The 24110-nt window shown below is 41.1% G+C and overlaps 1 protein-coding gene across 2 annotated transcripts in view; it reads left to right on the top strand.

Annotated features, from left to right (window-relative positions):
* Window positions 1–24110, top strand: part of EPSTI1 (epithelial stromal interaction 1) — a 117627-nt gene that overhangs the window by 63158 nt on the left and 30359 nt on the right. The window contains exons 7-9 of one of the 2 annotated variants that reach the window (XM_036300915.1): window positions 10152–10245; window positions 16955–16987; window positions 19872–19955. In XM_036300915.1, coding sequence (XP_036156808.1) covers window positions 10152–10245; window positions 16955–16987; window positions 19872–19955 — 211 coding nt within the window. The remainder of the gene's footprint in view (window positions 1–10151; window positions 10246–16954; window positions 16988–19871; window positions 19956–24110) is intronic. The other variant, XM_036300916.1, reaches the window with a different exon arrangement.

Raw genomic sequence — 24110 nt, 5'->3', positions numbered from 1 at the left:
TAATCTGCAGTATAATGTAAACATAACTTTTATAAGCACTTGAGAGCCAAAATAGTTTGCCTAACTCACTTTATTGTGGTGGTTTGGAACCAAACTCACAATATCTCTAAGGTATGCCTATACAAACATCCCTGCAGTAGTCAGGTAAGAGTTGGCGGTAGTTCAGATTAGGGCAATGTCAATGCGGAGAAGAGTAATACAGCAGTCTCTCCTTATCTTCAGTTTTTCTTTCCTGCAATTTTGGAACCATGGTCCAAATTTTCAGAAATAAACAATTTGTAAGTTTTAAATTGCACACCATTCTGAGTAGCGGGATGAAATTTGGTATTATCCTGTTTCATTTGGCCTTAGATGTGAATCATCCCTTTGTCCAGCATATTCATGCTGATTATGTTACCTGCCCATTAATCACTTAATAGCTGTATAGATGATCAGAGAGAGACCACATTCATGTAACTTTTATTATACTATAGTATATGTTATAATAGTTCTATTTTATTATTAGTTATTGTTCTTTTACTGTGCCTAATTTATAAGTTAAACTTTATTTCAGGTATGTATGTTTAGGAACAAACATAGTATGTGTGAAGTTGATAGTATCCATAGCTTCAGGCATCCATTGAGGATCTTGGAATATCCCCCATGGATTGAGGCGGGGGGGTGCTATGGTGTATGTTGCATGAAAATCAGTAAGACATTTTTGAGGATGAGGAAGAAGGAAGAATCACAGATAACTCCTAAATTTCTGACTTGATGTATTGGATGTATAATGGTGCCATGTGCTGAGATGAGGACTTTTAGAAGATCAAGTTGTGGGAAGAAAAATATCAAAGGTTTGCCCTTGTCAGTTGGTTGGGCATCTTCCCATACACCAAAAGGTTGCTGGTTGCTGGTTCCATTCCCAGTCAGGGTACATGCCTGGGTTATGGCTAGAAGGTGTGCAGGAGGCAGCCAATCATGTTATGCTCTCACATTGATATTTCTCTCTTCTCCCTTCCTCTCTCTCTAAAAATCAAAAAAGTATTCTTTTAAAAACAGAAACATATCAAAAATTTGCTTTTGAACATGCTACATTTGAGATGCTGGGGAGATAGCAAATGGGAAGTTGTACATATGAATTTGGTGCTTGGGTGAGTAGGTAAGTGGGAGGTAGAAGTTTAGAAATTCTGAGCATGTAAATATAAAGCCATGAAAATGAATAAAATCACTTAAGATGTGGTACATATATACAATGGAGTATTACTTAGCCATAAAGAAAATAAATCTTGCCATTTGGGACAATATAAGTATTATCCTATCTAATAAAAGAGAAACATGGTAATTAGCTGTACGTCCGCTACCCTTCCCATTGGCGAATCAGGGCAACATGCAAATTAACTGTCAGCCAAGATGGCGGCCGGCAGCCAGGCAGCTGGAAGCGAACATGAGGCTTGCTTGCTTCAGTGACTGAGGACTCCAACGTTCCCCGCCTGCCGCTGCCGGAACTCTGAGCTTGCAGTTTGAAACATTGTTACAAATATAGAAGCTAAACAAAATCCCAGAAACCTGCTTTCAGCCAGCCGGGATCTCAGAGCTGGAGCTGAAACAGTGTTTTGATTATAGAACCCAAACAAACCAGATATCTGCTTTCAGCAGCTGAGGCCTAAGAGCTGGAGCCAAGCCTCAGAGCTAAAGCTGGCCCAGAATAAAAAAGAAAAAGAAAAAAAGGAGCAGTTGGGAGCTTCAGTCACCTGCTAGCCTGAAAACAGCCCTCAGCCCCTCACCCAGACTGGCCAGGCACCCCAGTGGGGACCCCCACCCTGAACGGTGTGTGACCAGCTGCAAACAGCCATCATCCCCTCATCTAGGCTGGCCAGGCACCCCAGTGGGGACCCCCACCCTGATCCAGGACACCCTTCAGGGCAAACCAGCAAGCCCCACCCATGCACCAGGCCTCTATCCTATATAGTAAAAGGGTAATATGCCTCCCAGTACCAGGAGCAGCAGAGCCGCGAGGCCTCCCGGCACCGGGATCAGCGTGACAGGGGGCAGCGCCCAAACCCCCTGATCGCCCTGCGGCTCTGTGTGTGACAGGGGGCGGGGCCACAACCTCCCTATCCGCCCTGCTCTGTTTGTGACAGGGGAAGGCGCCCCAACCCCCTGATCAGCCCTGCTCTGTGCCTGATAGAGGGGAGCTCCCCAATCCCCTGATCGCCCTGCGGCTCTGTGTGTGACAGGCTGTGGTGCCCCAACCCCCTGATCGGCCCTGCTCTGTGTGTGACAGGGTGCGGCGCCCCCCCACCCCCCATGAGCCCTGCTCTGTGTGTGACGGGGTAGAGCCATAACCTCCCCATCGGCCCTGCCCTGAGTGTGACAGGGTGCGGTGCCCCAACCCCCTGATCAGCCCTGCTCTGTGTGTGACAGGGGGCGGTGCCCCAACTCCCCTATCGGCCCTGCTCTGTGCATGACAGTGGGGAGCTTCCCAACCCCCTGATTGACCCTGCTCTGTGCGTGACAGGGTACGGAGCCCCAACCCCTCTGATGGGCCCTGCTCTGTGAGTGACAGGGGGCAGCGCCCCAACCCCCTGATTGGCCCTGCTCCATGCATGACAGGGGGTGGCGCTGCAACCTCCCCATTGACCCTGCCTTGAGTGTGACAGGGGGCCGTGCCCCAACTCCCCAATCGGCCCTATCCTGAGCATGACTGAGAGTGGCATCGCAACCTCCCGATCCGCCCTGCTCTGTGCATGACAGGAGGTGGAGCCCCAACTCCCCAATCAGCCCTGCTCTGAGCCCGACCAGGGGCTGCACCTAGGGATTGGGCCTGCCCTGTGCCACCCGAGAGCAGGCCTAAGCCAGCAGGTCATTATCTCCTGAGGGGTCCCAGACTGGAGAGGGCACAGTCCGGGCTGAGGAAACCCCCTCCCCCTCGAGTGCACAAATTTTTGTGCACCTGGCCTCTAGTAGTAAATAAAATAAGACAGACAGAAAAAGACAAATATCATAGTATTTTGCTTATATGTATCATCTGAAAACAAAATAAATGAACGAAAGAGAAACAAACTCATAGATACAGAGAACAAACTGATGGTTGCCAGATAGAAGGGAGGTTGAGGGAATGGGTAAAATAGGTGAAAGGGATTAATAAGTACAAATTGCCAGTTATAAAAATAGTAATGGGAGTATAGTCAATATAGTACAACACAGGGAATATAGTCAATATATTGTAAATCCTACGTATTATGCCAGATGGGTGCTATACTTATTGTGGTGACCATGTCATAAGGTGTATACTTGGCTAATCACTATACTGTATACCTGAAACTAATATGATATTGTATATTAGCTATAGTTGAAAAAAATTGTTTTAGTATCTAAAAAAGAAAAAAGAAGTTGTGAATTTAAGAGGCCCACCAAGTACAGAGGAGTTCTACAAATTAGAGTTTAGATAGATATGAAAGAACAACTGAGAGGTAGGGTAAATGAAGAGTGTGGTGTCATGGAAATCAAGACAGATGTGTTTCCAAAATTAGAGATGAGTCAATTCTCCATGGCCACTGAAAGGTCATAGGAGAAGAGGACCAGTGAATATAGCTGTAAGGATGTCATTGGTGATCCTGACAGGAATAACTTGGGTATGATGGTGGGGGTGGAACCTTACTAGAACAGATTCAGAAGTAGAAGGAGATATGGAAATAGAGATGGCATTTATCAACTAACTATTGTTTTAAGTAATCTGAGAAGGTGGGCAATGAAATGAGGCAGCAGCTGGATGGGGTTGTGGGATCAAGGGAATTTTCTTTTTTTTTTTACTTTTTCAATTGAATTTATTGGGGTGACATTGGTTAATAAAATTATATATGTTCAGGTACAATTCTATAATACATTATTGTATATTATATTATGTGTTCAACACTCAAAATCAAGAAGGCAGAGTTTTCTTAAACCGGGTGTGCATGGTACTGATAGAAATAAATCAGTAGAGGAGGGAGAGGCTGGACAGAATGGAAATGGCAGACGTAATAAAGACCTTGAAAAGATATATGTGGATATGTTCCTGCGCATATGCAATCAATGGATTAGCTAACAGTTAAAAAGAGATCACTTCCCTCACTTTCAGTGAGGAAGTACTCTTTTATATTTGTGTTTTTAAAAGAAAATGGATGCAGAAACAGGGAGACTTGAAGACTTGGTTTGGGGAAGATAAAAGACCATGCTTTTGTTGTTCTCACTGATGTATGAGGGGATTGTCAGATGAGAGTACATTGTCAGGTGGAACAGATAAGATATTGAGTAGAATTCATAAGTGAAATAGAATATAATTATTGGGTGAAGCTGGAGTTCATGAATTTCATGTGAAAACAATTTGCCACACTACTTCTCCACCCCCCTTCATACCAGTCATGCCAAACTCCTGCTACATTATTTTCCCCAAGTTTGATTCACTTGCTCTGGGGCAAACCCAGAGGAGGTAGACAATTGACTTTATCTGGTTTGTTTTTTTTCCAGGCAAATATGATAGAGAGAGAGAAAGGAGGGAGAGAATTGAAGGCATTTGTAAAGGAAAGATTGTGAGAATGGACTACACTATCTAAATTGTACAATGAGTAAAGAAAGGTGGGAAAGAGGAGGAAACAATGGTTTGGAAAATTGTTGTGGTGAGGTGTTTGTGTAAAGAACATGAATGCTAGAAAGTTCTGTCCAAGAGAAGGATTTTTCACTTTATATTTTGCAGGGAGGACATTTGTTAAAGACAGAAAAGTCTATGGTGTGACCTCTAGGAGTGTGGCTCAGGCAAAGTGAAGAGCTATTAAAGATGAGGATATCAGGAAATAGCCTAGGGCTGAAAGGCAGGAGGAGGTGGAGCATATCCCTGTTGATGACTGTAAAGATAGAGGGGAAGGTCTTAAACAAAGGAACAGCAGTTGACCAGATGGTTGGGAGATGACAATAGCAAAGAGGATGGTGCATACTGATGTCTGGAATGATACAGGCACATACATTTTTTGCAGGTGATGGGGGAACAAGTAATGGTGTAGAAGCAGCATGGGGAGCAAATAGGATGTCTGCTTCACCTGTAGGCACTGAGGAATATGTGTAGTGTGAGAAGAAAATAGCTCCTTTTAGGGAACTATTTTAAGGAGATTTTTCTCTTTTACTTTTGGAATACTTTTCCGCTTAGAGAAAAGTTGCTAAATAGTACAGTGTTTTCCAGTAAAATTTTCACCTAGCTTCCCCTAATGCTATTATCTTATGTAACCATAGTGCAATTATAAAAACCAGGAAATTATCATTGGTAAAACATTGCAAACTACAGGCTTTATTAGAATTTCACCAATTTCTCCCCAGAGCTCTTTTCCTATTTCAGGATCCAATTCAGGAGCACATAATATATGTAGTGGCCATGACTCAGTCTCCTCCAATTTATGACATTTTTTCCTCATCTTCTAATCTTTTGTGACCTTGACACTCTGGTTAGTTACTTTGTAGAATGTACCTCAAATTCGGGTTTGTCTAATCTGTCCTCATGACTAGATTGAGGTTTAAAATTTCAGAACACTAAAAAGTGATTCTGTGTCCTCAGCATCATATCAGAGGGTACGTGATGTTAATATCCTTATTACTGGTGATGTTAACTTTGTTTGGTTAAGGCACTCTCTACTGTAAAATTTTTGTTTTTCCCTTTGTAATTGATACTTTGTAATTGGGGAAGGTACTTTAAGACTATTATTATTATTCTAATATCCTGTTATCCTCAAACTTTTCTCTACAGATTTTAGCATCCATAAATCTTGCCTGCAACAATTTTTATCTTAGAGTTTGCCTAATAGTGATTTTGTATTTTAGGAAGACTTTCTGAAATGAGATTGGGATATAGAATTGTTGGCTCTTTTCATATCAAGAGTTTGCTGTCCCTGTGGAAGAATTTGGGAGGGTAGATGAGGGTGTGGACTACAGAATGGCAAATGTATGAGGTGGTACACAATAGAGAGACAGTGATGATGGGTGAGGTGGGCCACTTGGAGGTGACTGAGATAAGCAGAAATGTGTGGGATAGGATGGGATTAATACTCAGAGGAGGCAGGCTGTGGTTCTGAGTTGTACTTTCATACAGTTAATTTTTGGTGAAAATATAAATTTGTATAGAACAGCTTGGCACTCACCATCATGCATAGCTTAAACATATGCATATATTTATAAGTACATCTAATAAAGACAATTCTACTTATAGGTGTATATCCTAGAAAATTACTCATACATGTGCACAAAGATGTATATACCAGAATATTTTTTGGAAACAATATAACTATCCATTAGTAGGAGTGTTTTAAATATATTATTTTTATCCATATTATAGAATGCTGTACAGCTGCCAAATCAATAAGGTAGCTGCCTGAATGGGTCATCTTTTTCTAATTAATTTATTAGATCTTTATATATTGTTCACATTAATAATTTTATTATTTTTATTTGTTTATAAATATTTTGGGAGTTTTTGCATCTCATAGTGTCCCACCATTTCTTTTCATGTATTAACACAAATATTTTCATGCAGTTATAAACTATAAATGAAATAATATTCTTTAGTGATTGAAATAAATATGAAATATGCTATTAGCGGATATACATAAACCAGTATAGCAACTATCTCTTCAATACTAGAAACCAACCTTGCTTGTCTTTTCCTTTTTTTAAAATGAATATAAAGAATATGTAATTAAGAAATGCACAAGCCTGGACATGCAGAAATAAAATCACCTGCTCACAGACAGGTGGCCTTTGGGGCCACATTTGACCTACAGAGTTTGTGTGTGTGTGTGTGTGTGTGTGTGTGTGTGTGTGTGTGTTTTGTTTGTTTTTGTTTTTTGCTTGGCAAAGTGTTAGCCCACCGCGTTTCAAAAATTTTTGTATTAATTGCCAACCTATTTCACATTAAAAGTTGTTAGCATTTTTATTCTACCTACAAAAACTAGGATCTGGCAATGCTGGCTGTGTCCCCATGGGGCAGTGACAGTCTGGAGCTGAGTAGCAGATGACCCCTTTCTAGGGAAGATCATGTTCTAGTTTGTTAAAATCCTCTCTTCTCTCTCTGGTCACCCCAACACTGACCTGAGTGGCAGCTGCTATTTATCATTGAGTCCGAGCTCCTGTGCCTCATCCTGGCCCACTTCACTCCCTTACATCCCCTGGCCACACCCTGCAGACTTCTGAGTCACTTGAGATGAAAGAAGGTAAAAATGCCCCATCTACTCCTAACAAGACAGAAGTACCAGGCTTTGTAACTGGCTTTTTTTTTCTCCAGAGAAGGAGCTTTTCTAATTACGACTGTTTAGCTTTAACGTTTTTATGTGCCCAGTTGTGGTGCAAAGTTGACAGATAAACAGAGCAGCTAGAGAAAGGTGCTTAGCCCTGAGGTGTGGTGTGGCAGGTGCCTGACTCATAACCTCCTAAAGGTCTAAGTTAATTTTTTATTCCTTCTTGAACACTAAAACCCTAATGTTCTTTTCTAGCCACAAAAAATAGCCTTATAGGAATTGTCTTTTGCAATTCTGTGCTAGTAAAATGATCCACAGACACACAATCCACACTCTGTGGCCTTTTCTACATTTTTTGTCCTTTCAAAAAGGTCAAAATTTTTTTCACTGATGAATCTCCATTAACAGATTTTACATCTTATGGAGTACTAGAGGCCTGGTGCACGGACGAGGGGATAACGACACATATGTAATACTTTAATCAATAAAGAAAACAAAAGAACTTTTTTTAAAAATCACATTTTCTTCTTGGAAAAAAACACACATACACACCAAAACATAATCACAAAACTTCTCACACTTAGAAAAAGTCAACAATTCCTTAATATCATTAAATGTTTAAATGTCTAAAAGTTTGTGCTGGGGTTGTCTCTTTCACAGGCAGCCAGTAGGGGGAAAATGTATGGAGGTGCATGCCTGGGAAGTTTACAGTTAGTTGGTCCTGGAAGTGGTGGTGTGCATCACTTCCTTTCACTTTCCATTGGTCAACACTCAACCACCTGACACTGCACTAATAGTAGAACAACACCAGTTAGTTTGGTAACTTGGAACTTGTCTTGTTTACATAGTTACTTGCTTGGGAGTAATCCACACTCTCCAGAGATTTCTCACATTTCTGTGACAGTCCTGTGGCCCTGTCATTGTGATTTAATCTTGTGGCACAAGTGGGGCAGTGACATTGGCACAGGGGCCAACCTGGTGGTTAGATACCCAGCAAGCTTCGTGCTGGAATTGGCAGATAAAATGCAACCGTCAGAACACAGTGCAGGGCTGCCAGTCAACTTGATCTGATGTTTCTTCCTTGCTTGTCATGGTGTTTCTTTTTCACTGCTTTCTCCTGTGGTTTGCACTCAGCTAAGGATATTCAGAAATCTCATCCAAACTTGCAGCAACTCTCTTCTCTTTATACTTTTGACTGATGATTTCATAAAGCTCCAGACACTGGGGCAGCTCCCAGACTCTGAGACTTCATTAGTCTCCTTGTCTATTCTTGGCAAGATAAGCAATCCTAGACAAATAGGAAGGCTGCTTGTCTCAACTGCCGAAGCCTTATGTTTGTTAGGGTTATGTACATTATTGAACTTTGAGCTCTTTCTTTCCCAGCTCAAGCTTCTGAACTTGTTCAAATGACATGCTCTACTCAAATAATTATTTGAAATGATGTTGGCATCTCTGTTTAATTTCTAATTCCTTGTTTTGATTTTCACCCCACTAGATATCATTTATTTTTGCCAGGCCATTTGTGTTTTCTCTGATGTCCATACCCTAAGTGCTTGGTGAATTGGATCTTAGCATTAAACCTAAAATATTAGGGGAAAGCAGAGGGATACCAGAAGGAAGGAAGCAGATAGGGAGCAGGCAGGAAGGATCTGATGCACTATACATCAGGCCTTGATGAGATATTTTGTTGCGAATATGGAATAAAGGGGTAACAAATCCCATAGATAATATGGGGAAGGGACAAAGGAATGTAAATAAATCAATGGTAGGTAGAATGGTAGGTAGGATCAATGGCCAGTTATGGAAGTAAGGGCCAGGAAACAATTTCAGTATTCTATGCGTGATGTACATGAGAGGCAAAATCAGGGTGATGGTTTGTATTTTCTCCCCATTACCATTGATCCCCTCTATGCCCTCTTCCACTTCCATGCATTCACACCTCAAACCCTCCTGCCCCTAATCACCACACTGTTGTTCATATCCATGAGTTTTCTCTGTCTTTTTTTCTTTTTTGCTATATCCCTTTCCCCACCTCCAGCCCCTGAGCTGTCTGCCCGCTCTCAATGTATGAGTATGTCTCTATTTTGCTTGGTAGTTTCGTTTATTCATTAGCTTCCACATGTAAGTGAAATCATGTGTATTTGTTTTCTCTGACCAGCTTATTTTGCTGAGCATAATGTTCTCCAGGTCTATCCATGCTGTCAAAGAACCTCTCCTTGACATGTCCACTTACTCTGAGGACATGTCTAGGCCAATCTTTCATGTCAGAAATGCAGACCAGAACCACAGCACTTCTTACACATCAAATGCAAGGGTGTGTGTGTGTGTGTGTGTGTGTGTGTGTGTGTGTGTAAACAGAGGATCTATTTCTGCTTTCAGAATCCCAAAGAGGTCCATGATCGATAAATGGCTAAGAGTTACTGGATTAGAGGGTCTGTGCATCCTGAAAGTAGTTAAAACCATGCTGGAAATGAGATGACCAGGGAAAAGAAGGTGAAGGGCTCATGTAAAACCAGTGTGAAATGAGATATTATGAGGGATTAATGTTTCATTTTATAGTGAAGTCTGAGTGTCAAGCTTTAAATGTGCAGATAGGAAATTAGGGCCCCATACTTTAGAATCTGAGAGAGCATTTATTTCCATGTCAAAGTACAGGAAGTAGAAAAATAAAATCATAGGTTCAGAATCTATTCCTATAGGTTCAGTTTTAGGACTTATACTTTTCAAACTAATGTTCTTCCATAATGCAGTTTTGTAATAGCATTTTGTTTTGATTTTCTACTGCACTCAAACTGTTCTACCTATCACACTTTTAGGCATCACCTAATACAAGCCTAGGCTAGTTTCCAAAGGCACAATAAATAATGATATTTCTATTTTTATGAAGACACTAACACTGACTTGTGTTTCTGCCAGCAAAACTGCTGAGTTCTTGAGCAGACTGGAGACAGAGTTGCCAAACAGAAGTACCTATCCAACTGCTTGCCATAACCTACAATCTTCGGCTTGGGTAAGTGGAATGCCATGCAGGGTGCTGTCTGGCATTGCAAAAGAGGCGTCTAGTGAATGAAGATTAAGAGCATAGAATGACCTGTGAAACATAGAATATTAGAACTAAAGGCAGATGGCCTAATCTGAAACTTCAACTGTTGCAAGAAAACAGTGCACTTATTACCTATACTATGGGCACCTGGACTAAGTATACATCAGCCTTATAAAAGCCTTTGATCTCACCCAGTCATCCAATCATCTATCCATCTCTCAAAGTTTTTTGTTTTGTTTATATAAGGTCTACTGAGTGTCTACAATTTCTGCCTAGAAGGACCTTAGTCAGGTGAACGAGAAAATCATAGAATGCAAAGTAGTGAGTGTAGAGCATATAACAATTAGAAAGCTGAAGTTTTAAGATAAGTCAATAAAGTGAAGAGTCATTCCAGGTGTCAAGTGAAATTAATTCAAACAGAAGCAGGAATTAAGGTATAATATCAAGAAAAGGCATGGTTGTGTTAGGGAAGAGGAGTTTGTGTAGCTGCAGTCTATGAGAGTACAAGTCTAGAAGAGCTGCAGTCTAGCAGGCTGGGGAGGTAGGCAGGGCCCATGAGCAGAGTTCCTCCACAGTGGCATTCTGGGTGGGATGGTTCATTGTGTGAGCTGTCTTGGACACTACAGGATGTTCAGCATTCCTGACCCCTAGGCACAAAATACTACTACCATCCCCTAGACATTGAGACATCCAGAAATGCCCCACACAGGAAGCTGGTGGTACTCCTGGTGGAACACCACCTCAGAAATATTCATGTCACATTGGAGAACTTGGATCTCATTCCATGAGGACTAAAGCTTTAAACAAGGAGGGTTCAAGGTCAGATATGTACTTTAGCTGAATCATACTGGTAACCATGTGAAGGATGGATCTAAAGAACTAGGAAGGCAGAGAGGCCTCTGAGACTCTTCTGTATGAGTCTAGATGAGGAATGATGAAGACTTGAAGTAGAGTGGTGGGTGAGAGGATGAGATGAGAATGAAGTCAGAGAACTGCTTAGCAGGTGAAATTGGCAGGGCTTGGATATTGACTGTCTAATTGTGGACAACAAAGTAAGTGTAATTAAGGATGAGTCTGGGAAAGGGTTATAGTTTAAAGAAAAGATGGGTTTAAGTTTTAAAAGGTCATTGTTTCCGGACTTTGGGCAGGTAAACAATGCATTGTTAGAGAAACCTGATCTTCATCTTCTCACCCACCACCTTTCTGGTTAGTGACCACATTTTAAAAATGCCAGGAACACATTATGACACTCCTTGGGAAAAGGCCATTTTACTCTTTCCCATTAACCTTTGTTTGATTATTATTTTTTTTTCTGTTGCTAATGTGATGTTTCAAAGCGCAAATTTGCTAGTGTGGGCTCCTCAAGTCATATCAAATCTGTCATCCTCTCCCCTCATTGCAGAGCTCCTGGAGGAGAGGGCTGAGAGGCTGTGGGTAGTAGAGTTAAATCCTGTGGAGGGGCAGTCGTTGACATCTGTCCAGACACCCTGTGGCAGTGAGGCAGAGGAGGGAAAACAGGAGTGTGGAGCCTTACCAAGTGGGTGTTTAGCTGCGAGGACGGTCTTGGTTTCAGAGCTTCCTGACCCCTATGGTTTGAAACACCTGGCGAAACTGTGTGTGCTTGTTCTGTTGATTTTGGCTCAATTCTTCAATTTAACAAGAGCATCCTGGATTTTAAAACTGTTGTCCAAAGTATCAGTAATGTTTTGTCATCCAGAGCCTCATGTTTTGTGTTTCGATGAGTGCATTAGTCACACGGTCCTGAGAAAATTGTCTTTCTTATGCTTTTCACAAGTGGATCTGTCACGGGCAGGTAGGAATTTAATACATTACTATAGAATTATGTCAGGGAAAAAGACTGCAAGAAAATTCCTTTAGCTGTTATACAAGAGAACTTCAGACAAAAGATTGCACAGTAAATTGTTTCCAGGCTCTGGTTTGATGTCCCCTACTTCCTCCTCTTCTAAAGAGAATAATAATTGTTAAAACTCTCATCCTGTTGTTCCACTGTTCAGTGGCCTCTATATCTTTAAAGATAAAGTCAAAATACCGTAACTTAATCAAAAAGCCCTACCTGCTTTCTGATCTCTTTCCCTCCAACCCTGCTCTCTCTGCAGTCCTAAAATCTAGGTCTTTGTCACTCCTGGTATGGTCCATGGACCATGGGCATCACCTGGAGCTTATAGAAATCTAGACAAATCTCAAGCCCCACTGCAGACCTAAATCAGAACCTGCATTTTTAACACGGTCTGTGGGTGACTTGTGTGCACATTAATGCTTGCGGAGCACTTTCTCAATCACTTATGTCTTTATGGCCATATATTTTCACTACTTTAAACACTCAATGAAGCTTAGTTACTTTAATTTTTATCCACGTGTCACATTCTTTAAAAAGTGAACACTTAAGGGTATATGTCCCCTGTTAGGCCTTCAATGCCACTTTCACTCCAACACTTTAAACTCTGTATTAATTTCCAGTTGCTTATAAAATAAGTCAAGAAATTTAATGTGAGGCATGGTGACTATAGTGAATACTCTGTCATATATTTGAAGGTTGCTAAAGAATAGATCTTAAAAGTTCACATCACAAGAAGAAATTTTATAACAATGTATGGTGACAGATGGATGTGAATTAGACTTACTGTGGTGATTATTTCCCAATATATACAAATATTGAATTATTATGTTGTAGGCCTGAAACTAATATGATGTGATATGTCAATTATAACTCAATAAAAATTTTTCCATTGTTGCGGTAACAAATTACTGTATCTTAGTGGCTAAAAAACAACACACATTTATTGTGACAGTCCTGGAATCAGAAGTCAGAAATGAGTATGAATCATTGTCAGCAGGGCAGGTTCCTCCGGCGACTTCAGCCAGGAATCTGGTCTGTGCCTCTTCCAGCTTCTCTTGGTCACCACCATCCTTTGGCTCCTCAGCATGTGGCTACATCACTCTGATCTCTGCTTCCATTCCCACGTCACCTGCTCTGCACTATTTTACTTTGCTCTCCTCTTAAAGGGCCCTTGTGATTATATTAGGCCCACCTGTATCATCCAGGCTCATCGCCTCATCTCAAGACCCATAATTTCTGCAAAGTCCCTTTTGGAAGGTAATATTCACAACTTCCAGGGATTAGGACATGTACATTATTCATCCCACCATATTCTCCTAGCTGTTTCTTTTGTTATTTGACTCTATATATCTGTTAATGTGTATATTGCTATCTCATGACCAATCAATTTTCTTTCTTAATAATAATTTATTTCCCCTATTCTCCTAATATAACTATTCAGTATTTCATGTGTTCCCTTATTATGACGATGTAAAAATATTCTCGCTGCCAAGCCAGTTACATTTTCTCTTTTTAAAAATTTCGCTTTATCTTTGCATTTTCTTAGTTTCCTTTGAACATTTGAATGCCTTCAGTTCTTGTTCTGAAACTTTCTTTTCACAGAATTCTCAGCCTTGTCTGCACATTGGAGTCACCTGGGGGGCTTTAAAATTCACTGATGTGTTGGTCATACCCTCAGAGATTGTTGCTCCGTGGCCCTGACTTCAGGGCTTTTAAAGTTCCCCAGGTGATTCTAATGTGCAGCCAATGATAAGAATCACTGCTTTAAAGTCAACTGGGGCAGCAGTCGCCAACCTGTGATCCGTGGACACCGGTGGTCCGTGAGATCCGAAAGGTGGGCAACCGCTGATCTGAGGAGTTACTGCTATTGCTTTCCTACGTTGGGTCCCCCGGTTTCTGGGTCTCATCTACATTCTTGCTTTATTTTGTTTGTTTTGGTAGAATATATTATTTAGTATCTTCTTAAGAGAAGATGCATGTTCAGGTCCTTGCATGTCTGAAATTATCTTTATTCACCCCTCATTCTTAGCTTGCAATTTTCTGGTAAGAATTCCAGATTGGAAATAGTTTTCCTTCAGAATTTTGAAGGCATTGCTCTTCTAACCTTGAGTATTAGTTCCTGGGAACTCCAAGGCCATCCCAATATCAGTCCTCATAAGCAGGCTTTTCCCTACTTTTCTTGGAAATACTTTAATATCTTATTTTTCTTCTGGTATTCTGCAATTTCAGAGAGATATGTCTTAGTGTGGGATCATTTTTATTCCTTTTAAAGAATAAAGGAAACTCATTTCTAGTTCTAAACGATTTTCTTGTGTTATTTCTTTGATTTATTTATCTTCATTTTCTCTTAATGGAATTTTTATTATTCAAAACCTAGGCCTCCTAGATTTATCTTCTAACATTTTGTAAAAAATATCTTTCTCCTCTAATTTATCTTTGACTAATTCCCTCCTCCTCTTCTTGGCATATTGAGTTAGAAAAACCCCCAGTTCTTTCTCTTCCTTGTGTCTCATTTGCTGTCACACCACCACACTCTCAATGCTTCTGATACCAGATGGGTAGGTTTCTTCTCTCACAGTAAGCAATGCTGGGACACCAGCTAGGTGCCCTACAATTAAACTCAACTGTGACACTACCTACCTGGATATAGTGTTAGTTCCCACAGGTTAAGGTCTCAGTCCTACAAGCCTGCCTCCACTTCAGGTGCCAGTTGCAACTAGTAGGTCCCCAGGTTCCTCACAACCTTTGGTCCAGCATGGCTACAAATTGGAGGTTCCTTGGGCTTGCTTAATTTGCTACTGCAGCTTGCAGAACTCTGAGTAACACATTGTCCTGTTAATTAAGGATATAATAAAAATAAACAGCCCGATAAAGAGATACATAGGAAAGGTCTGGGAGGGTCCTGAACACAGGAGCTTCGGTCCCCATGGAGTTGGGGTATATGGTATATGGATATGTTTGCCTACCTAGAAGTTCCCCGAATCCCCTTGCTTTTGAGATTTTTAGAGAAGCTTCCCCACATAGGCATTTCCAATTTAGTAGCTCCATATCCAGCTCCTCTGCCGTCTCTTAAGGACAGGGGGCGGTGGGACTGAAGATTCCAAGTTTCTAATTATGGCTTGGTTTCTCTGGTGACCAGCATCCATCTGGGATCCCTCCCAGAGTTGCCTCATTAGAACAAAAGATGCTCTTACTGCTCTTATCACTTAGAAAACTATAATGATTTTAGGAGCTCCTGTTTAAGAAATTTGGAGCAGATATAAGAAAATACATGTGAGATAAAAAAAAATATATTATCTTCTAAATATTTTACTGGTTTGTCTTTTGTGGAGGGAGAGGAGATGCTTTTAATTGCCAAGAGCTTCTTTTTCCTGCATTGCTATTTAAAAATAATATTTTCTTGTTTCGTGGATAAAATATCCACTTTCTGCCCCTCAGAGGAAAGTGCCGAGAGCATGAGAGGTTCACTTGAGTATGCTGGATTTCACAGAATCCTTTCATTCTCAACAGGATTGCGGCCTTGGTTCCAGGCCTGCCTTGCTTAGTTTATGCAGAGTAGACTTTTGATTTCCTCTCAGAATTGGGAGAATTCACACCTGAATTTTCAGGTGGGAGCAGGCATAGGCATCTTCCCAGCATCCTTCAACCTTCCCTAATACTGGCTCCTCACATTGATCTATGGAGAAGACTGGCTCCTTATGGGTGTCCTCTGTCCCCGGCCAGCACGTCTTCAGCCATGCTCTCTTCCGCTCTTAGTCACTTGCCATTTCTCCATCTACTCTGTCTTTATAGATTGTTGTCTGGGACTACAGCTGTCTCTCAGTTTTCAAAGACAGAGTTTGTTTTATTTCCTCTTCTGTTTAGGGTAATTTTTGAGAGAAGAAAGGAGCATAAACATTTTTATTCCACCATCTTGAAACAGGAATTTAATGCTTGTCATGGGTGAATTGTGTCCTCCCCACCCCCAAATTTAAATTTAAAACCTCCAGCACCTCAGAATGTGACATAATTTGGATATTGGGCCTTTACAGTGGTAATCAAGTGAAAGTGAGGTCATGAGGGTGGGTTCCAATTCAATAGTAGAGGTGGCCTTATAAAGGGGGAAATTTGGCCATGGAGGCGGACACAGAGGGAAGATGATGTAAAGGACACAGGGAGAAGACACATCTCCAAGCCAAAGGGAGAGGCCTAGGTCCTTACCTCATGCAACCAACCTTGCAGATACCTTGATTTTGGACTTCCGGCCTCTAAAACTGTGAGACACCAAATTTTTATTGTTTAAGCCACCCAGACTATGATACTTTGTTATGGCAGCCCTAGAAAACCAATACAGTGTTATTTTCCATTTGTTCAAATTCCCTTCCCCCCACTTAGTCTTATTCTGATTCACTCTTTAAGACACAACTTAGTGTCATCTACTTTGAGAAGGTGTCCTTGATCCAGTTTAATTAAATGTCCTTCTTTATAGCTTCCTCTTTCACAATACCTATCATGATGTACTATAATGATTGATCTTGTCTGACTTCCACCCTAGGCTTTAAACACTTGAGGTCTGGGATTATGTCTTAACCGTAGTGCTTGCACATACGAGGGTTAAATATTGTTTACTGAATACCTATATTATAAGCATAGCTTTGGGAGAGGATGGGTCAAACTGTGTATTGTAGTTGAGTAACAAAAATTTAAGTTTTAATATTACGTTAAATTCATATTTAATGTTAGAAAAAAAATATCTGAATACAATGATACAGAAATTTCTGGGATTTAAAACTAAGAAAAATAGTGATCAAAACTGATTCCTCCCTTGTTTTTGAACAGAAACTTCCTGTCCTGCCTAGGGATCACAGCTGGGTAAGCACGCATGAGGATTACAAGTAACTTCGAAGTCTTCATAGTTAAGGTGCCAGGTGACTTCCCAGTTTTAAATGACACTTTATGTGTCTAACATTTTTTTTTTCCTGAATCCAAAACCAGGAGCCATATTCTGGTAAATGAACAAGTGGTAAAGTGTGTTTTTTTGTTTATTTTAAATATATTTTTATTGATTTTTGAAGGGAATGGAAGGAGGAGGGATAGAGAAATAGAAACATCAATGAGAGAGGAACATCATGCATTGGCTGCCTCCTGAGTGCACCCCTACTGGGGATTGAGCACACAACCTGGGGAATGTGCCCTGGCCAGAAATCAAACCAGCGACCTCTCATCAATGCTCAACCACTGAGCCACACCAGCTGGGCATCAAGTAGTTAAGTTTAAAAGGAAGGTATACAAACAGAATTTAGGTTTCCCACTCAAATCATAATATCTGTTTTAACTAAATATTTTACTCCTTCTTTTAATCTCTTGAGTAGATGTACTCCCTTATCACCTCCCCGCAGCCCTGTTAGGTTTTCTGTGGAATATTTGTGATGAAGACTAGCTTTCTCTAAAAAAACGAACCACTCCCACCTTCTGTCTTATCACAGTCCCCTGGTGTTTAGGAGACATACAAGAGGAAGTCATAGGATGTTTGCCCATCTGATGTAGCAGGTTTGCATGTACAAGGGCTTTCTGAACACATCCAGAGCTCCACTATTCTAATTAGTAGTGTTTTAGATGATACAATCCCTCTCTGGCAAGTATGTCTTCTTATTTGATGCAATATGGGTTCTATAGTGACAGAAATGGGGGAATGAATTAAGAAGTGCTTGAGAAAAATTATAGTAAGAGGAAAGGGGGGCCCAGCCTACATAAGCTTTCTGGATTGTTAGTCCAAAGAACAAGTCCTGAAATATGCAGCTTGCTGCCATGATGCTGCTGGTGCTTTTATGAGAAAAATGAAATTTCCTGCACATTAGCTTACCAGGCTGGCCTCTCTGCCTTACAGAGGCTGGGCTACAAATCAATGTGTGAGAGAGAAAGTATATGACCAATGAACAGACAGAATACTTGATATCTCATAAATTCTAGAGTATACAGTCTCTATGCCAGTGTGTGGAAGCCTGACCTGGTGGGTCAGTGGGACTAAAGACATCCTGCTGTGGGTGCTGGCTCTCCTAAGGCTCCCCAGGGGGTGCTAATTCAGCCAGATTTATGACTTCTGTGCTCCTTAACAGGCCTTGTTTTTCTGCTCAGAAACAGAAATATGCTTCAGGTACAGACTGGGGATGCAAAGACTTAGAAAGAAATGCATCTCTGGAATCCTATGGTAGCAGTTACCAGTTGACAGGCTTTTTAACAGGATCCATTAATGAGCAGTAGACATGTCAGTGCTTCTAAACTCAGCGTCACTATTGCTTGTCTCTGATATTAACTAATCAGCTGGCTGGAATATTCTTGGAAAATATTTAACTTTCCTCTATTTAAAAGCCTTCTCATTAGAAAAAATATACACTATGTCGACTATCTCTGAGGGGATGTATGTATATATGTATGTATGTATTTATTTTGCATGGGGTAATTTTGAGAAATAGAAGTTTAGTTTGAGCTGAGGAAAGTCATAGGGAGTAGGCTAGAGAGGATAAGTGGAAGCCATCTGATCGTAACATGAATGTCAGACCAAAGAGGTTAGACAGCCGTGAGTTATAAGTCTCTGAAAGGGGTAATATTTACTTTTGGCAATGACTAAGAATTCGACAAAAAGGCTGTGCCCCAACCTCTGTTGCTCAAAAAGAAAAATGGTCCCTTATCCTTGCATCTAGTTACATTTCATGGTGGACAATTTCTCTCTTTTTTTCATTCCCTTAGTAGTAGCAGTTTTCAGGAAAAGTGGCCCAACACAGTTCTTGGTTAGAGGTTCTAAAGAAGCAATACAGATTTTTTTTTATTTCTGCAACAATTTTTTCTCCCTCAACTTTCTAACAGGAAGGTGCAGCATTATTCACTTTCACAAAAGTGTTCTCAATGATTTATTAGCTGAGTTTCACAACTGTTCATTGAGAAAGCGAATTTGCCATTTTGAAACTTTATTTATTTATTTATTTATTTTCTTTTTTTTTATTTTATTTTTTTTTTTATTGCTTAAAGTATTACAAAGGGTATTACATATGTGTCCATTTTATCCCCCCGCCCTAGACAGTCCCCCTTGTCTGCCCTGGGCTGGGGCCAGTTCAGGATGAGACTGCCGGTAGCACCCTTCCCTATCCCAGCTGAACAGGACTTCGGGGTCTTTGCCAGGCCATTCCCTTTCTCCCCATTGGTGAAATGAGGAGACAGGGTTACTGGTCAGGGTGGTGGTGTGCTCATGCTGGTTCCTGTGCTCAAATCCACTAGGGAGAGGGCTGCTGAATCAGAGTGGGCCTTGCCATTTTGAAACTTTAAATAAATTTTCTTTTACATTCTTTTTCTATCTCCCTTTCACCCTTGTAACTTTCTTTTTTTAATTTTTATTAAATTTATTGGGGTGACATTGGTTAAAAAGGTTATGTAGGTTTCAAGTATAGATTTCTATCTGACATCATCTATATATTGCATTGTGTGCCCACCACCTAAAGTCAAATTTGAGGGGATATTTTTAAAACTCAAATTAAACAAGTATTTAGATCATATAAAATGTGCTTATACTAGCATTCTTTTTTATATGTCCCAAGGGACATCTTCAGACACACACATAAATAATTCAATAGTTAAGTCTGTATGAAGAGTTTGCTGAATGCTTAGTACAAAAGTTGAGTTATTAAAACCAGATCCATGGTAGGCAGACTAGTATATTGTGGCGATGCTTTTTCTTCTGAATTTTCCCCCAATATCTTTACAGGCCAGAAGACAGGCTTATAAGGATTCTCTAAAGGAAGAAGAAAATCGAAAACTACAGAGGATGAAGGAAGAACAACACCAGAAGGTATTCCCAAGACCCTACTGGTCATTGCTAATTATTATTGACTTCTGACAATAGATAATTTCAAAGGGTTTCTGAACAGAAATATTTATATACATGAAAATCTTGAAAAATAACACAATCGTTAATACTGAAAGGTGGATGTGGGGATGTTTTAAGAGTATGGTGGTGTGGTGGTGTGGTGGCTAATTCTAATAAAAACTATCAGGATACTTTATCTCACAGGGCTACAGTGTATCTGCTATAATTGGTACCAGCAGTTCATGGAGATGATGGAACACTTGTGAAATTCTCACTTACGGAACATAACCAATGACACTGACATTTAAAAAAAATGATTTTAGAAATAGAGGAAAGGGGGGAGAGAAAACAACAACATCAATGTGAGAGATAAACATTGATCTGCATGCGCCGTAACTGGGGATCAAACTCACAACCTGGATATGGCCTGACTGGGAATTGAACCTGGAACCTTTTGCTGTATGGGATGACACTCTAACCTACTGAACCACACTAGCCAGGGCAATATTGACAGTTTTTAAACCGAAGATATACATACGGTATTACAAATAGTGTCCAGATAATATTATAATGCACAAGAGAGTGGGTATACACATTCATGAAAATGGCTTGAATATTCACTTAAAATGCATATATAATAAAACATAAAGATACTCTACACATGTATACAAATATGTGAGGCAGTCCAAAATTTTTTGAGCCATACGAATAAAGTGCAATGAATGCAGAACATCCTAAGAGTGGTGGAAAGGGCAATCCTCATTAGAATATGAAATCTCTGGCATGGTCACTGGAAACATTCAGTATTCGGACTTGATGGTCAAACCTGCCTTTGAAACATAGGCTTTGAAGGCCAGCAGCTCCTCAGCATGGGCTCAGAAGGATGAGGAATACCAGTGGTGAGCTCCAAGGTGCCACTGCATTCCAGATCCTTTAAAAAAGCAAAATAAATTATTCAGCTAGTTGGAGACCATTATCTTCCCCATAATTCTTATTTTCCAACTTTTATTCTTACCATATTAGTGATTGGTATATCCTATCACTTCTTCCAGGATATCTCTCAAATCCATTTCTTCAATTATACAATGAACTTGGATTCCTATTTTGATTTCCTTGATTTGGTTTAATTTGTTTCCATCCTTGTATCTTTACCACACAAAATAATTTATTATAGTAATTGTGTGTGAAAATCACATTATGAAATAGACTATATGTACTAATTATTGTTGCTATAATTTGACTCCTTCCAACAGTGATCAATCCCTTACTCATTCGGTTTCACCCACCTCTTTTGTGTCACTGACCTCTTTTGTGCACGGTACACAGTAATTAAATTGTTGAAAGAATAATGTAAATTGTAAATTTAGCTTCTATATAAGCTATGAAGAAACCATAAAACTTTTTTATTCCCTAATGTTTTTTTAAAAAACCCAAACATATTTTTCTTTTGACAAAGGTCATATTGAAATGCACAATAAAATAAGCAACATTATAGTAATACTAGAGGCCCGGTGCACAGATTCATGCTCCCGAGGAGTCCTTTGGCCTGGCCTGCAGGGATTGGGCCGAAACCAACTCTCTGACATCCCCTGAGGGGTCCTAGGTTGCGAGAGGGCAGTTCTCAGGTGATGTACCCCAGAATTGGGCTCCCTCCTCTCTGGTTCCAGGTGCATCACCCAGGAACTGCAGCTGCCAAGTCACTGCAGCTCAGCAGCTCCTGCATTGAGCATCTGTCCCCTGTTGGTCAGTGCACATAATAGCTACTGGTCGGCTGGTCTCTTAGGCTTTTATATATATAGACTAGAGGCCCGGTGCACAAAAATTTGTGCACTTGGGGGGGAGGGAGGGTCCCTCAGCCCGGCCTGTGCCCTCTCGCAGTCTGGGACCCCTTGGGAGATAACAGCCTGCTGGCTTAGGCCTGCTCCCGGGTGGCAGAGGGCAGGCCAAATCCCTAGGTGCAGCCCCTGGTCGGGCTCAGAGCAGGGCTGATTGGGGAGTTGGGGCGCCACGCCCTGTCATGCACAGAGCAGGGCGGATTGGGAGGTTGCGATGCCACCCTCAGTCATACTCAGGGTAGGGCCGATTGGGGGGTTGGGGCACTGCCCCCTGTCACACTCAAGGCAGGGTTGATGGGGAGGTTGTGGCACCACCCCCTGTCACGCACAGAGCAGGGCCGATCAGGTGGTTGAGGAGCTCCCCCCTGTCTCACACAGAGCAGGGCAGATCAGGGGGTTGGGGCACCGACCTCTATCACACACAGAGCAGGGCCGATCAGGGGGTTGGGGCGCTGCCCCCTGTCACACACAGAGCAGGGCTGATCAGGGTGTTGGGGTGCCACACCCTGTCACACACAGAGCCGCAGGGCGATCAGGAGTTTGGGGAGCTCCCCCCTATCAGGCACAGAGCAGGGCTGATCAGGGGGTTGGGGCACCTTCCCCTGTCACAAACAGAGCAGGGTGGATAGGGAGGTTGTGGCCCCGCCCCCTGTCACACACAGAGCCGCAGGGCGATCAGGGGGTTTGGGCGCTGCCCCCTGTCATGCTGATCCCGGTGCTGGGAGGCCTCGCGGCTCCACTGATCGTGGTGCTGGGAGGCATATTACCCTTTTACTATATAGGATAGAGGCCTGGTGCATGGGTCAGGGCCAGCTGGTTTGCCCTGAAGGGTGTCCTGGATCAGGGTGGGGGTCCCCACTGGGGTGCCTGGCCAGCCTGGGTGAGGGAATGATGGCTGTTTGCAGCTGGTCACACACTGTTCAGGGTGGGGGTCCCCACTGGGGTGCCTGGCCAGTCTGGGTGAGAGGCTGAGGGCTGTTTTCAGGCTGACGGTTGACGGAAGCTCCCAACCACTCCTTTTTTTCTTTTTTCTTTTTTTTTTTTATTCTGGGCCAACTTTAGCTTTGAGGCTTGGCTCCAGCTCTTAGGTCTCTGCTGCTGAAAGCAGGTTTCTGGCCTTTGTTTACCTTCTGTATTTGAAACAATTTTGCTATCCTGCTGGCTGAAGCCCGGTGGACTAAAGCAGGGTTCTGGGGTTTTGTTTAACTTCTATATTTGTAACATAGTTGCTTAGAGTTGCAGCTCAGAGGCCTGCAGTGGCAAGCGGGGAACGTTGGAGTCCTCTGTCACTGAAGCAAGCAAGCCTCATGTTAGCTTTAAGCTGCCTGGCTGCCGGCCGCCATCTTGGCTGGCAGTTAATTTGCATATTGCCCTGATTAGCCAATGGGAAGGGTAGCGGTCGTATGCTAATTACCGTGTTTCTCTTTTATTAGATAGGGTATAAATTCTAGTAGTTAGCAAGTGAAAGCTAACTAATATTTTCAATGTCTGTCAAGTGATACAAAAGTGTTCATCTGTTTCTGTGATCTTTTAACTTAGGAACAAGTTCTGAAGTTGGAACAGAGGAGAGTGTTATAAAGTCAGTGTACATATGATTTATTTTAAAGTAACTTCTAGTGAATTTTAAATAGTTTTTTTAATACAGTTTAGTGTATATTTTTGGAATGTGAAAACCATTAAAAATAGAACATTTTATAAAGAGAATGCTCAACAGATTAGAAAATTAGATCTGGGATTTAATTTTCAGGTTGAACAATTATTTTAAACAGTAAAAATTAAACTTTTTATTTCTTAATCTTGTTTTTTCTTCTGGAGTTAGACAAATATTGATACATACATATTTTTCTAGTTATTGATTGAACATATATATTTCTTTGACATAAACTGTTTCTTTACTTACTGTTGCTTTCAGTAAAATGAATAATGTTAGCACATAGATAATTCCATCATTAGGGATTTAAATAACGGTAGAATGCATAAGGGTATTCATCATATTTTTGTTCAATCTGTTGTTAAAAAATGTTCACTAAATGTGTTCCCTGATTGGTACAATCTGTCATTCCTTATCACATCAATTATTTAGCTTAAGAAATTATGAAAAATCATGTCTATGGTAAGAAGATACAGAAAACAACACATTTATATCATTGCATCTATTCATTTGTCTGTTCATCCCATTCATTTAACAAATATTTATTGAGTACCTGCTCTGGAGTAACTTGTAAATAGATCATCTAGGGTAAGTTGAGGTTACAGCACATTTATTTGGTTCTCTATGTCCCTTACTTGCACATTTTCCCAT

The sequence above is a fragment of the Myotis myotis genome, unplaced genomic scaffold, assembly GCF_014108235.1.
Source record: "Myotis myotis isolate mMyoMyo1 unplaced genomic scaffold, mMyoMyo1.p scaffold_m19_p_3, whole genome shotgun sequence".
In the NCBI taxonomy this organism is placed as follows: Eukaryota; Metazoa; Chordata; class Mammalia; order Chiroptera; family Vespertilionidae; genus Myotis; species Myotis myotis.
This window is presented reverse-complemented; position numbering and strand designations above follow the sequence as displayed.